Source organism: Numenius arquata, chromosome 17, assembly GCF_964106895.1.
Source record: "Numenius arquata chromosome 17, bNumArq3.hap1.1, whole genome shotgun sequence".
Classification (NCBI taxonomy): domain Eukaryota; kingdom Metazoa; phylum Chordata; class Aves; order Charadriiformes; family Scolopacidae; genus Numenius; species Numenius arquata.
Genome location: NC_133592.1, coordinates 7,825,988 through 7,838,370, shown reverse-complemented (window position 1 = coordinate 7,838,370; position 12,383 = coordinate 7,825,988). Strand labels below are relative to the sequence as shown.

The 12,383-nt window shown below is 44.8% G+C and overlaps 2 protein-coding genes across 2 annotated transcripts in view; one reads left to right on the top strand and one right to left on the bottom strand.

The window, feature by feature from the left end:
- Positions 1-12,383, top strand: part of RECQL5 (RecQ like helicase 5) — a 38,385-nt gene that overhangs the window by 12,001 nt on the left and 14,001 nt on the right. The window lies entirely within an intron of this gene.
- SMIM5 (small integral membrane protein 5) lies at positions 3,516-5,182 on the bottom strand. The gene is made up of 2 exons (XM_074160306.1): positions 5,056-5,182; positions 3,516-3,637 (listed from the first exon to the last, which is right to left on the bottom strand). Exons 1-2 carry the CDS (start codon positions 5,180-5,182, stop codon positions 3,516-3,518), a joined length of 249 nt encoding a protein of 82 aa, XP_074016407.1.

The window sequence follows — 12,383 nt, the reverse complement described above, 5'->3', positions numbered from 1 at the left end:
GTGGAGAGAAGAGGGCTTGGATCTGTATTGTAAGCTCCGTTAGGAGATTGCCATATCTACAATGAGAATGTGAACAAGACTGCCCTCCAGTCCAAACTTCATCGTGACAAGTTTAAGTGGATACACTCAGTACAGAGTCTTGCACTGCTGTTCAGCTGCAATAAAACTGACTCCCTGGTGCTTTCCCTGCAGAAGAAGACCAGAGGGATGGTGCTGGGAGAGGTGGGAGGGGAGGAGGAGGAGACTATGGTGTGTGAGATTCTGTGTGTGTAAAAGGAAACTTGTTTTTCACAAGCCAAGCAAATCACTTTGAAACCAGAGGGATGATGTTACAGAATAGAAGCTATTCCATTAAGTCATCAGTCCAACCACTTCTGCTGGAGAGGTTGGCCTCGCTGTCTCTTTCAGGTTCCTCAGGGAAAGAAACTATTTCCACACTTGTATCATCAGGGTTGGAGTAACTGTACTCCCTTGTAGTTCCTTCTGGCTCTCTCAGGCCTTCACAACATGTACAGAAGTTGCTGCGTTTGAAGCAATCTCGCCTTACTCTGTGCTCTTCTGAATCTCTCTCTGCCTTTTGAAACGGAGAGGAGCCATCCCCACTAATGCTCAGGGCCTTCCAGGTCCCTTTATATGGGTAATGACTGAAGCCAAAACCACAAAAGCTTGTGTGAGTGGTGAGCAGGGACCCAGAAACTGGCATGTTTCTAATCAACAGAAACTGAAGAGCTGCAGAAAGGTGGAGATTTGCTGCACATCTTTCAGGCCAACCAGATCTGTTGCATGCAAGAAGGCGACAGACACCACCCAGCCCAGGCAAGTAATTAGTGTATCTAAATGCCAAGTATGGGAATAATCCAGCTGTGTGCAATGGTACAAAGCAGAACATTAGGCCTGTGCAGTCCAGGCAAGTATGTAGAAATCAGTCCCGGGACCCCTCCTCTACATGGTGGCTGCTCCTCTGCTCCAGAAAGCCACCTGAATTCTTTAGAGAATTGCTTAATTTTTTTTTCCTTCCCTTGTTTTTTTAAACAGTTCTGTGTTTGTTCTCTATTTCTAATTAAGGAACTTAGAGTGGCATAGCTAAGGCTACAGCCATTTCTCTTGTCCCCCTGCCTGGTATCTGTCAGTGGTTTAACTTGTGACACCACTGGGAAACATGTATTTGTAGCTTTTCCTGTTGAGATAAGGCCTGGCAGCTCCTTCCTAGTGTCAGTGACCTGTCAGTCGTTGGTATGTTTCCAGCCTGCTGAGCTTCCTCCTGACTGTTAGCACAGACTGGTTCCATGCTGCTGGAACGTTTCTCAATGGGATTCTGTTAATTCCTGTAGCTGGCACTGTCTGGCACAAGCGAGGGAAGAAAGGAAGCTCTGTTCTTTCACAGGTCTAGTGACCTAAGTCAGATAAAGAAATGTCTGTTGAGTCTGTCCCTTCAAAAAAGGTTCTGAGACTTCCTATGCCACCCTGATTGCCACTAGTTTGTAAGTGAAAGGAGCAAAGACGTATCTGACAGAGAGGTTAGTGTGATACATCTCAGGATGTTGATTAGTGTAAATTGATGCCACGCTTGAGTTTATCCCACCCTAACGTATTGATTGGGAGTGAAAGCTCTGGGACAGCGTGACAAAGGCCAGCGCTTTGTTGGTCTTAGCGTAACTGCGCGTGCAGTAGCTCTTACGAGTGCAGTCATCTGTTGGCAGTTGTCAAGTCGGAGCTCAAATATTTACTTTCTAAGGAACATCCTCATCTTCTGCTGGAAAGTTTTTCTTTTTATTAATTTAAAAGTAACATTGATAGTTTGAGGAATTTTTTTCCTTAGTTTTTAGACTATTTTCTTTGTCACTGGCTGCAGATACATTCCAATATACAGCAGTACAAAAAATGCAAAATATATAAATCTAGTTTCTTTGCAAAAATTAAAGTGCATTAAATACATGAGAAGCTACTGATGTAATGGGCTTTTTACTAATTTGGGTGCAGGCATCAAAGAAAAGAGGTTTCTTTAAAAAGTTTTCAGGGTTTTTTTGTCGCTTCTGAACTGTGAAGAATATTGAAAACCCCACTGTTGATAAACTTGATTCTTTTCTCTCTAGCTAGATGTTGGCTCTGGAATATGAACGTGTAATCTCTTTGACTCTTCTACACTTAGCAGTTGGAATACAGGGGTAGAAGATGATTTATCCCTATGTGTGTAACTTTTTATACCTTCTCATAAAGGTGGTTGCTCTCACATTAGGGGCTGAAAGACCAGTGGCTTAGAGTTAGGTGCAGTATGATGGTCTTTTGTTTGGCTGTCCCAGTTATGAAAGTCGTGCCCTGTGCCATAGCCTTGTACTTACATAAATCCCTTTCTGAAGTTCACTGAATTGTAAACCAAACATACACAGTGGCTGCAGCATGGAAAAGGGATTTATTTGCACGTGTTAAGTTCAGTCACACAGCCCATTCTTGGCTCTGCCTTGTCACAATGCCCGCTGTCAGCTGCTGCATGTATACCCTGAAGTGATGGTTACCATAATGGATGTCACTCCTCTGAAATGCCTTTGTTTATGCTAATAAACATACCTTAGGCATACTGTTTATGTCCACTAAAATAAACTGCACACAGTGCAGGGAGTCAGGCACACAGGTCCCTCAAGTAAGGACAGGGATTTGTTCATCTCCTGTGACTCCCGTGCTCTGTAAGTACCATTCACCTGCAATAAGCAGAAGAGCAGAACCACACGGGGAGTGGGGAGGGAGCACGTTTAGCAGCAGAATTATCAAATTAAGCCGTAGCAGTGGTGAGTTTTTCCCTTTTGCCTTCATCTTTCTGTTTACAAAGGGTATTGCACACGATCTGATTTTTCTCTTTGGCAATTTCACATCATCGTAACACTGATGAAATAAAGCAGGGAGCATTTTTTACCAGCTGTACTCGGAGCCTCCGCTGGCACGTCTGGATCAGAAGGTCCACAATTTGTTGTTTTCAGCAGACATCTCAGCTAAACGTGTCTGTGGCAGGTGGCTTTTGAGAGAGGAGGTTTGGGCTTGATCCAAGATGTACTGAGCATATGGACCTCCCAGTGACATCAGTGGGTTTTGCTAGCACCCAGCACCATCCTTCTGGATTAGCCACTTGTGCTGCCCAGCACGTGGCAGTGTTTGTGTCCTCTGCTTTGGTCCGTGGCTCCATGCTCACCAAGGGAATCCTGGCTGGCCCAGCTGCAGGGTCGTCACTGGGAAAGCATGTCTGGTTTCTCAGCAGCATGTGTCCGTGCACCCCCACCCCACGCTAGAAGAGGGAGACAGTGATGGTAAAGTAGCGTTACCTTTCTGGTCACACCACGGAGCCCACCAGTGGCTGTCACAGAAAGAAGGAATTCCATGCTGTGATTTCTGGTCCTCTGAGTCATGTTAATTAATATTGTTATTGCCATTTTCAGTGAGCTAGCGTAGAAAGTCATTCCCATAGGACTGAATCATGACGTCCACGCATGTCCTTGATTGTAGGTTGTGTCACCTCTTGTTGCACTTCAGGAATGGGCAATTGGGCGGACTTGGGTCTTCCTACGTCTGTGGTCAGGATGTCCATCGCAGCTACAGCAGCTATAGCAGCAGCAACTGCAGGCAATGATCATGAGCAGCAGAACAGTAGCTGGAAAGAGAAGCACAAGATATTGCTTCATGTCGTAGGTGCAATCATTACAGAGGTACACTATGTCTCCTCCAAGTTGTTTGGTGAGCAGCAGAATGAACAAAGTCCAGTTTCTTGCCATTTTTTTTGTGGGTTTTGTTTTTTTTTTTCCACCTCCTATATCCCCACCTCTCCTAAGTTCCTGCTTCCTTGGATTAGTCCATTTAATCTGGACAATCATTACCAGATATTTTATGATGTTAAGAGCTATGTACCAAACCATGTGGGGGTATATCTTTACCTGCCTAATGGGCTGTTGTTTCGGAGGTGACATGCGGTAACTAAGCAGAGCAACGTGCCTGGAAAGGATGGAGATCCAGCTCTCCCCACAGCTGTGTCAGAAGCAACTCGAGAGGATTTGGTTAGTCAAACTGGCAGCTGCATTTCTGAAGACTGCATGCATTTGTACCCTTTAGTGAGGATAGAAATTTGTGACTGGGTTGGCTTTGCTCTTTCTCCTGTATTTAGCTTGAAAAAATAGACACTTCAAATGCAGGGTTTTGTTTCACAAAGCAGTGGGCTAACTTGCTGTTATTCTACACTAGGCATAATGGTTGGTGTTGGAAGAGATATGTTAGTTTATCTGGAACAGAAAAGGATGACATGTTTAATCCTGCAGAACATGTAAGAGTGCGTGAACGTGCACGTGTGTGTGCATGTGTTCCTTAAAAGTCTGGAGCTGGGCTGCCAAGTTACCAGACCTGTGGGGAACCAGCTGTAGGTACGAAAAAAATTAAAGCAGCAGGTGTGTCTCTCTGAATTCCAGCCCAGGGAGGAGTGTCCAGGCTGGATACACACCCTTCCTTTTGGCTGGGAGCAAAGTGTCTTTGAAGGGGAGGGCCTGCCTTCCTTCCTGCTTGTTTTCCTATTGTCTAAACAAACTTCATTCCCTTGATCAAGCAGCTCTTTGCTATTCCTTCCATGCCATCCCCACATGGGAGCAGCAGGAGGGATCTTGCCGTTACCAGAGGAGAATAAATAGGCTTTTCTGAAGCATAGTACAGGAATGACACTCAGTCTCGGGTTTTGTGTCTTCTGTGGCAGTGAGATGCCCTAATACCCTTTGTCGTAAACAAATCTCCTGCGCATCAAAACATTGCAGCACCTCTGGGTTGGTTGATATACTGCTGTTTAAGCTAATGCTTAAATATGAGAGCTTTGGGGAAAGCTAGACTGTTGCCCATCCTGCACGTAGAGATACATGCTGAGTATTAAAAAATTACCTAGAAATTAAACTGGGCCTCAGAGCACAGCCTGGAAAACAACTGCCAACAACACCAACCCACCAACAAAGACTGTGGAGCAAACTGCCCCCGCAGAAGAGAAGAGACCTTCTGACACCCCTTTGCCTCTGCTGATAAACTCGCCGATAAACTCACCGATAAACAGAAGAACCACACAGAAGGACACAATCTCCACCGGGTCAGCCTTGGGCAGTTTCTGGAGCTTAAGGAGAAACTTCTCACCGATGGTTTGCATTTCCTTCAGAAAGCCTTCAGAAGACATTCTGGCTCAACCTCTCCAGGCTTTATGCTGTAGAAGAACCAAACAGAGAATAAACCTTTTCACTGACTAATGCTAGGAAGCTGCCAGCCTTCTTATAGAGCTGGTGATCACAAGGAAAACAAGTTTATCTGGTCTCAGTCCTTGTTCCCAGTAGCTAAGGTGGAGGACTGTTAATTGTCTACGTGTTTTGGCACTGTTTTAATTTCAAAATCTGGCTTTGAGGGTGCTTTTGACAGCTGCACTGTTGAGCAAAGGTAAAACGGTGTTTCTTCTAATACTTCAGCAGGCACAGAGTTAGAACTGGACAGTGCCTGCCCTTGGCTTTCGCCCAATGAAAGTAAATTTTTTTTTTCCAGTTGTGCTAACTTGTCTTTCCACAAGGAAATGCAATTCTAACTCAACTTGAATTCCAAATGCTGAACTCCAGTAGTTTTCAGTCGTTTTTTACTGAGTAACACAAAGTAGACCCCCTTGGAGACTTTCTGCACTTTCAGCTACAGAAAGCCCCTTCAAAAATTAAGGCACTTACTTCAGCACCTCTCTACAACACCATTAAGGATGTTTTATCAACCAGTTTTACCCAATAGTGATATTAAGAGCTAAAGTCTGTGTTCGGTGAGGACAGCTGGGTGCTTTGCAAGTTCTTACAGAGGACTGCAAGTTTTATATGGTAAGCTAAATGTAGCTTTTTTTTTTTTTTTTCTTTTAAGCCACAGTTTGTTCTAATGGAGCAATATATGAATTGAACAGCGATGTCCACCCGTCACTGCTGGTGATGAGCGAAGCAAAAGCCCCTGGATCCATTGGAGATCTCCCTTGTGGAGCTAATCCCTCCTGCCCTGCTCAGTAATCTTACACCATCTCTATTCTCAGAAAGAACATTGACCAAGAACTATCGTTACTGAAAATATTAGTCTAGTCAAAGTTAGATGCCTCAGTTTTGCCACCAATATCTGCTGTTCTTTTGCCCTGTAAGCAAAATTCTGGAAGGCATTGCAACAAACAAGCTGTGATGAGAGATATGGAAGTTCAAATTTACTTCAGTCAGTAACCGGACCAGGATATTGTTGAGAAATATCCATAGTTTCACCAAAAACAAGTGTTTGGAGAGGTCAACGCTTGGATGGATTCTAATTCTTATGTCATTATTGTATCAGAATGTACTAGCTCCTCTGTGTTCTAATAGTCAACACTGGTTTATGGGACTTGAACATTGCAATTTAATATCCTAGTTTTGGTGGTAACACAAAGCCAAATGACCAAGACAGGACTTCCAGAACAATCCAGCTAGTTCATTACTGCACATCTGGTTTGGTTACTCAAACAAATGGACCCTTGGAGCTCAGTTTTTCTAAACACATTGAGGACAGAGAGATCTTGGATGTTCCTTTGCACGCTGGGCTTAAATACTACAGTGCCAAGTTAAATTACATTTTGTATGTTTATGCAATTCAAAAAGGGTTTTCTTTGTTCTTTTAAATCCAAGCTAAGGAATAAAAATCGGAACCAGCTGGTTTCCTAGGGATGGGGGCGGATGGAAAATCTACATCTACAGAAAGATCTCTGTGCAACTTAGCGGGGAGGCATAGCTGTGGCCTTTTGACCTGGAAAGGTCACTTTTGAGACTAGGGTTAAATAGTTCTTTCCAGATGATTGCCATACCCCGAGTGAGCTGCTCCAGAAATGGCTGCTTTATCCTTTGCACAGTGCTGCGGGATTCTGTGTCAGCAGGTTTCCAGTTTTGTTTCCATTCCAAGAGATGGCGGTGCAGGCAGAGGTGAAGTGATTTGTGTTTTCTGCTCTTGGCTCTAGAAGAAAAACTTTAATAAAAAAAAAAAAAAAAAAGTATTTCTGGCTCTAACATTCTGAAAATGTTTGTTCCCTTTGGAGGTGTTTCTGCCTTCCCAGAAGCTTTCCTAGTAAGGAATCTGCTGTAACCTTTCGTGCCATGCTTTGGGCTGCACCAGAAGCAGCAAGTATAAGAGCCAGGCTTCTGAAGTTTGGGTATACAGTGAAAAATTACTGATTAGGATTGTAGAACTCCACGTGAATTAGCAAAGCGCTTGACCTAAAATGATAAGAGCTTGTCGTCTCAGTAATGGACATGCCTCTGCCCCATGGTACCTGAGCTGGAGCTAAGTGAAGGAGTTTTTATTCTAAAACTTGCAAGGAATGTTGATTGTTTACCTTGGTTTGAACTTCTTTAGGGACAAAGTCTGGCGTTGGTGGTGCAGTCTCCAACCCACCCATGAGGAAGCAAATGTTTTCTGCTCGACTACACTTCTGGCTGCACAATGGTTCCAAGGGCCCTCGCTGCTTTGGGATTTCTGCTTGTGGAGTGTAGCAAAAAGGTGAAGAATAAATCACTTCTTAAAAGAAAAAAAGTAAAACTCCCCCAAGAAAGCTAGTTATATTCATGGACTTTTGTATCTTCCATTCTACTGGTGACGTAAAGTCTTTGGTCAGGACTAGCTTTGACTGTGATCTTTTTCCAATTGATTTCAGCAGAACCCAGATCGTACCCTAGAGATCAGCATAAGGGTAGGGCTAGTGCTGTGTGACTTCAACAAGTTGTCTTATGCATCCGCCTTATCTTCCTCGTGTACAACAGAACAGTGAAGATATTACGTAGGAATTTCAAAGTGGAGCTGTAAGAATCTTTTTTTTTTTATTATTTTACTGTGTTCAAGTAAGCTCCCAGTTACCAACAGTACTAAAGGCCAGGTGGTGCAGGATATTTGACTGAAGCAGTAACTGTAATGATTATTATTAGAACGGGCAGGTCTCGAGAGATTTGAAACTTACGCTTGTACGTCTTAACTGACAGTTTACTTTCTAAGACCGGAGTGCTGTTCCAGAGCCCAGAACAGCCACCCAAGTTCGTACCCACAGGTTCTGTGGGGTTTGGAGCAAACCTAATTCTCTGGTTGTGTTTTTTCTCAACCGGGAATCTTTCCTTGCTCGTTGTCCTTCCTCAAAACCGCATCCACTGAGGATGGGAACCCTCCAGAGCAGAGGAGGCATGGCTGGTAGAGCAGCAAAGCTGATGGAACTCGTTACGCAAGAAATGCTGAATGACTACAGAGCAATGCAGTCCTAGTAATGCATTGCCAAACTAATGACGTGACCTTGTGCTCCGTAGCTGCAGGTAGAGATCATACGAGGTGAGAATAGGGTGAAGAGAGGCAAGATGAGAAACTCACATAGAAAAGAAAGTGAACACAATGCTGATGTCTTGTGACAGGCAGTTTGGAAGTTCCTGCTAGGGTGACAGCCTGAAATTCGTGGTTTCAGCTGTTTGCTCTTCTGGCTGTTCTTTGAAAAATAACTCATCTATCCAGTGTTGCCAGTGGGACTAGATGATCAGATCTTTCTGCCCTCCTCTGTGTTACAAGGCCCAGCAGGGGAGGGAATAAAACAAATCTTTTAATTTAGGATTATTTCTTTTTGAGAAAAAAAGGCTGAATCTGCCGTGTGCCATGAGTTGTTGGCCTTGGTTGAAAAGAGAGAGCACAGTAATAATGCTGGAGGATGCCTGATGTCTGCAGGTGTCAGCTGCAAGGATTCGATGGGCCTTTAAAACCAAAGAAGCACATCCTACATTTAGGGCTTCGGCAGAGGTAAATTCCCAGAAAGTGCTAATACTTGTTTTTAATGCAGATTCATCTTGCTGTGCCCACTGAATAAAGCTGTGAAAATTGCCATAATAGCACCGAGATTATCTTTCTGAACTGTTTTAATGGACTTATGCCATACCGAAGCACTCAAAGAAGTTGGCTGCTCAGCCCTTTTGAGAATAAAGCCATTAAAAGGCCTCAATCTAGACATTGAAGAGAGAAGCCTTGATCAAGGTTTCTTTGTACTGCGAACCGGCAGTGCGTGGTAGCTTCCAGTCTTCGAGCAAGGAGAAGAGCTTTGGGATGACTATGTAAGGTGGGGTCCCAGATCCCTCTGCCTTACGCTAGTCAAGTTGCTGTAAGTATTTTGGAATTGACGTAAATTGATCGTATTTTTTTTGGGCTGTCTTTGGTTTGGAAAGCTGTATCCTCTCTGTGTGTCTGCACTGGTGCATCAAAATTTGAACCGTAGGGAGTGGGTGAGCTTAAATGTACTGCTGAGGAGTGAGACACTTGTTTAGTCATAACCCTGGTGGCGTTTGAGCAGCCTATTTCAGTGCAAAGAACGCGGATTTGAGTTTGTGGTTTAGCCCTGGGACTGGAAGTTAGTAAATGCAGGCAGTCTTCCTGGCCTGCCAGTGATGCTTACTGGTTGCGTGACTTTGGATAAGTCATCCCATCCCTCTGGTGGGTGACTTCATCTCTGCAAAGTGGCAGGACACGTAACCACCATCAGAGGTTTGTTTGTTAATGGTTGTGTATCCAAGTCTCTAAAATGCCCTGAAATCTTTATGTAGAAAGACAACAAGTCCCTGGGTTTGTTGCAGTTACAAAACAAAATGGCCTTTGCTTGCTAACTGCTTGTTACCCGTCAGGCACTGAGACCGTTTAGGATGAAAGTAGATGAAAGCGTGGCTTCTGCTCTTGGGTGCTCCTTACCCAGTCACACTCCATGGGGTTTATGTCTCTTGAGGTGACCTCCCGATCTGTTGGTCCTACTGTGTTCCCTCTGAGAATCTTTGCTCGCGTGGGTTTGTTGCTGCAGTTATCTAAAAACGCAGGTGAAGCTTTGGAGGGGGAGAATCAGTTGATGGTGCCCTGGAGCTGCCAATGCCTCTAGTCATTAATGTGGATTAATGCCACAAATCCAGTGAAGGAGAGTTCCACACCCCCTGCTGTGCCCATTACCCTTAGCAGCAGTGCTCCAGAGACCTTACAAAGTAGGACCTCCCTGATGTGCCCAAGCAAGCAGGATGCCAGGGCAATGTTCTCACTGCAATGTTGTCTTTTTCCCAAGACTGTGGCTGTGGAGAAGCGAATACTTTGTGTTGTTCTTACTCAGACAAGCCAAGAAAGTTGGTTGAAATTGGCTCAATACAGGGCTGGGAAGCCTGTATGGATTGTGGTAGCTTTTTTGGTGGGAAATCTTAGAAGGTAATCCCGGCCTCACGGACGGAGAGTGCTGAGCAGCTGAAGGGGAGGGGATGCTTTTTATTCCGGTCTAAAACTTTTAAATAAACTCTGACTGTATTTGGCCACTTTCTTAAGAACATGAAGGCTTGGCCAGTTTCTCAGCTGACCAGCTTTGTTCTTGGTTCCTGAAACGTGCTTCTGATTTGGGATGGATAAGGTCTGCGAGGCTTCCTGTCCTAAAGCAGCACTGGGCTGGTAGGTGGTGTTACAGTTTAGATGCATTTTGGCAGAACATGTAATAATTCCTGTATGATTGTTTATTGTTCTAAGTTTGTAATGTACTTTTGAGATGAAAAGGGCTATAGAAAAGTAGTCGTATTATCAGTGTATGGTTTTCCCTCATCATTGTTAATGCACTGTTTGCTGCCATGACTGTTGTTAACCAACCATGTGAATGTTAACTATAGTTCAACAGACAAGCCCTTTTTTTCTAAAACAGGAGTGAACGGAGCCAGACAGACCTATAATTCATTCCCAAGTAGATGAAAATAGTTTCCAGTATCAAGAGAATTCAGCTTTTTAACAGCACACACCCAAACTGGTAAATTGCAGCTCAATGTCATGGGAGAAAAGCTTTGACTTTGTCAGCTGGTCTGGAAAAGGAGACCACACATTCTTTCATATTATAAAGCTGCCCTGGCTGGGTAGCCGTTTGGCCAGAATACCCTGTCATCTCCACCACCCACTATTTGGAGATTGGTTTTGAGGCAGCACCGTAAACGTTCCTTCCCTCCCCTACAACCTAATATTAGATTAATATAAAAAGGCACTGAATTCCCTGCAATAGCAGTCCGAGAAGCTGAGGTACCCACTGGGGCACTGAGCTGAGCCTCTACACCTCTATGGAAAACATGCTGGATTTCTCCAGTCCATCCCACAAACAAGTCAACAAAACCCCATGAGATAATTCCTCCCTACTAGTCCCATTTTTAAGAAGTGGGGAAACCAAAGCACAGAGCCATCCAGTGAAAGGTCAATTTTAAAAATAAACCTGTAGCTCTTCTACAAGAGAACTTTTTTTAGGGTTGCTGATGCTCGTATCTAGCCTGAAAGTCTATTCTAATATTAGCAAAATAACCATTTCCCAGGAAGCTGACAGAGAGGTAGGTGTGTGCCTGCGAGAGCCTTATAAAGAGTTACTTCACAAACATACTGGGATCTGTCAGTAGTTTGGTGTTCGGGGTGAGGCAGCTGGAGCCCCCTGAGAGTGCTGGAAACACCTTCTCCAGCTTCTTTCAGCCACCTCTGAGTCCTGTCCTTGACTGGTCTCAGACCTGTGGGTCTCAGAAATGACATGCGTTTTTGAGTTTTTTGAAATATGCTGCTCTGTTCCTAGTAAAGATGCCACTTGGCTGCAGGAACTCAAAATTGAAGGCTACCACAGCTGCTTCCTCAGAAGAAGCCGTTATGCACCGTATCAGCTGTGGTTGCTGTAGTGGTGAGAGCCTGCATGGAGGCGAGGGCTGCGCTGCTCCCCTCGCTCAGTTCTTGTGGTCTCTTACAGTCCCTGCCGGCCGCTCACTGGCCCACAGCAGGCTGTCACTGGCCCACGGCACCTGGGTGGCTCAGGGGGTTGTGTTACAGAAAGGATCTGCTCTATCAAACTTGGTTTATTTTGTATTTCCACTCCCCTAACCGCGTTTGCATTGCAGCCGGGCTGAGGCCCGTGCTCTGTGACAGCTGTAACACAAGCCGTGTCCTGCCTCTTTTATCCAGACGTGTTTCATATTGCTTACCCCCCCGCACACGTACAACGCGGCTGCGGCCGGACAAGCCCCCAGCCAAACCCCTTAAGATTTTCTTCTGGCGAGCAAAACTTGGCCTGTTTCCCTCCTTCCCTCCCTCCCCTGCCCTTCTGCCTTCACTCCTCCCCCTTTTTTTTTTTTTTTTGGTCCTAAACTTTGTTTTTCTTGCACTTTATTTGAGAAACCAGCTTAACAGCAACAAACAACCTCCAGAAGAGCCTTCATTAACAGGGTGGAAACTTCCCTCCGTCCCCTTTGAGCCCAGGGTTAGACTGGAGGTGTTTGGGTCTTAACTACTAGATATTCTGGCGCAGGCAGTTCCCATTCGGTGTTTGTACGACAGTAGGTCAGAAAGACCTGCCCTCC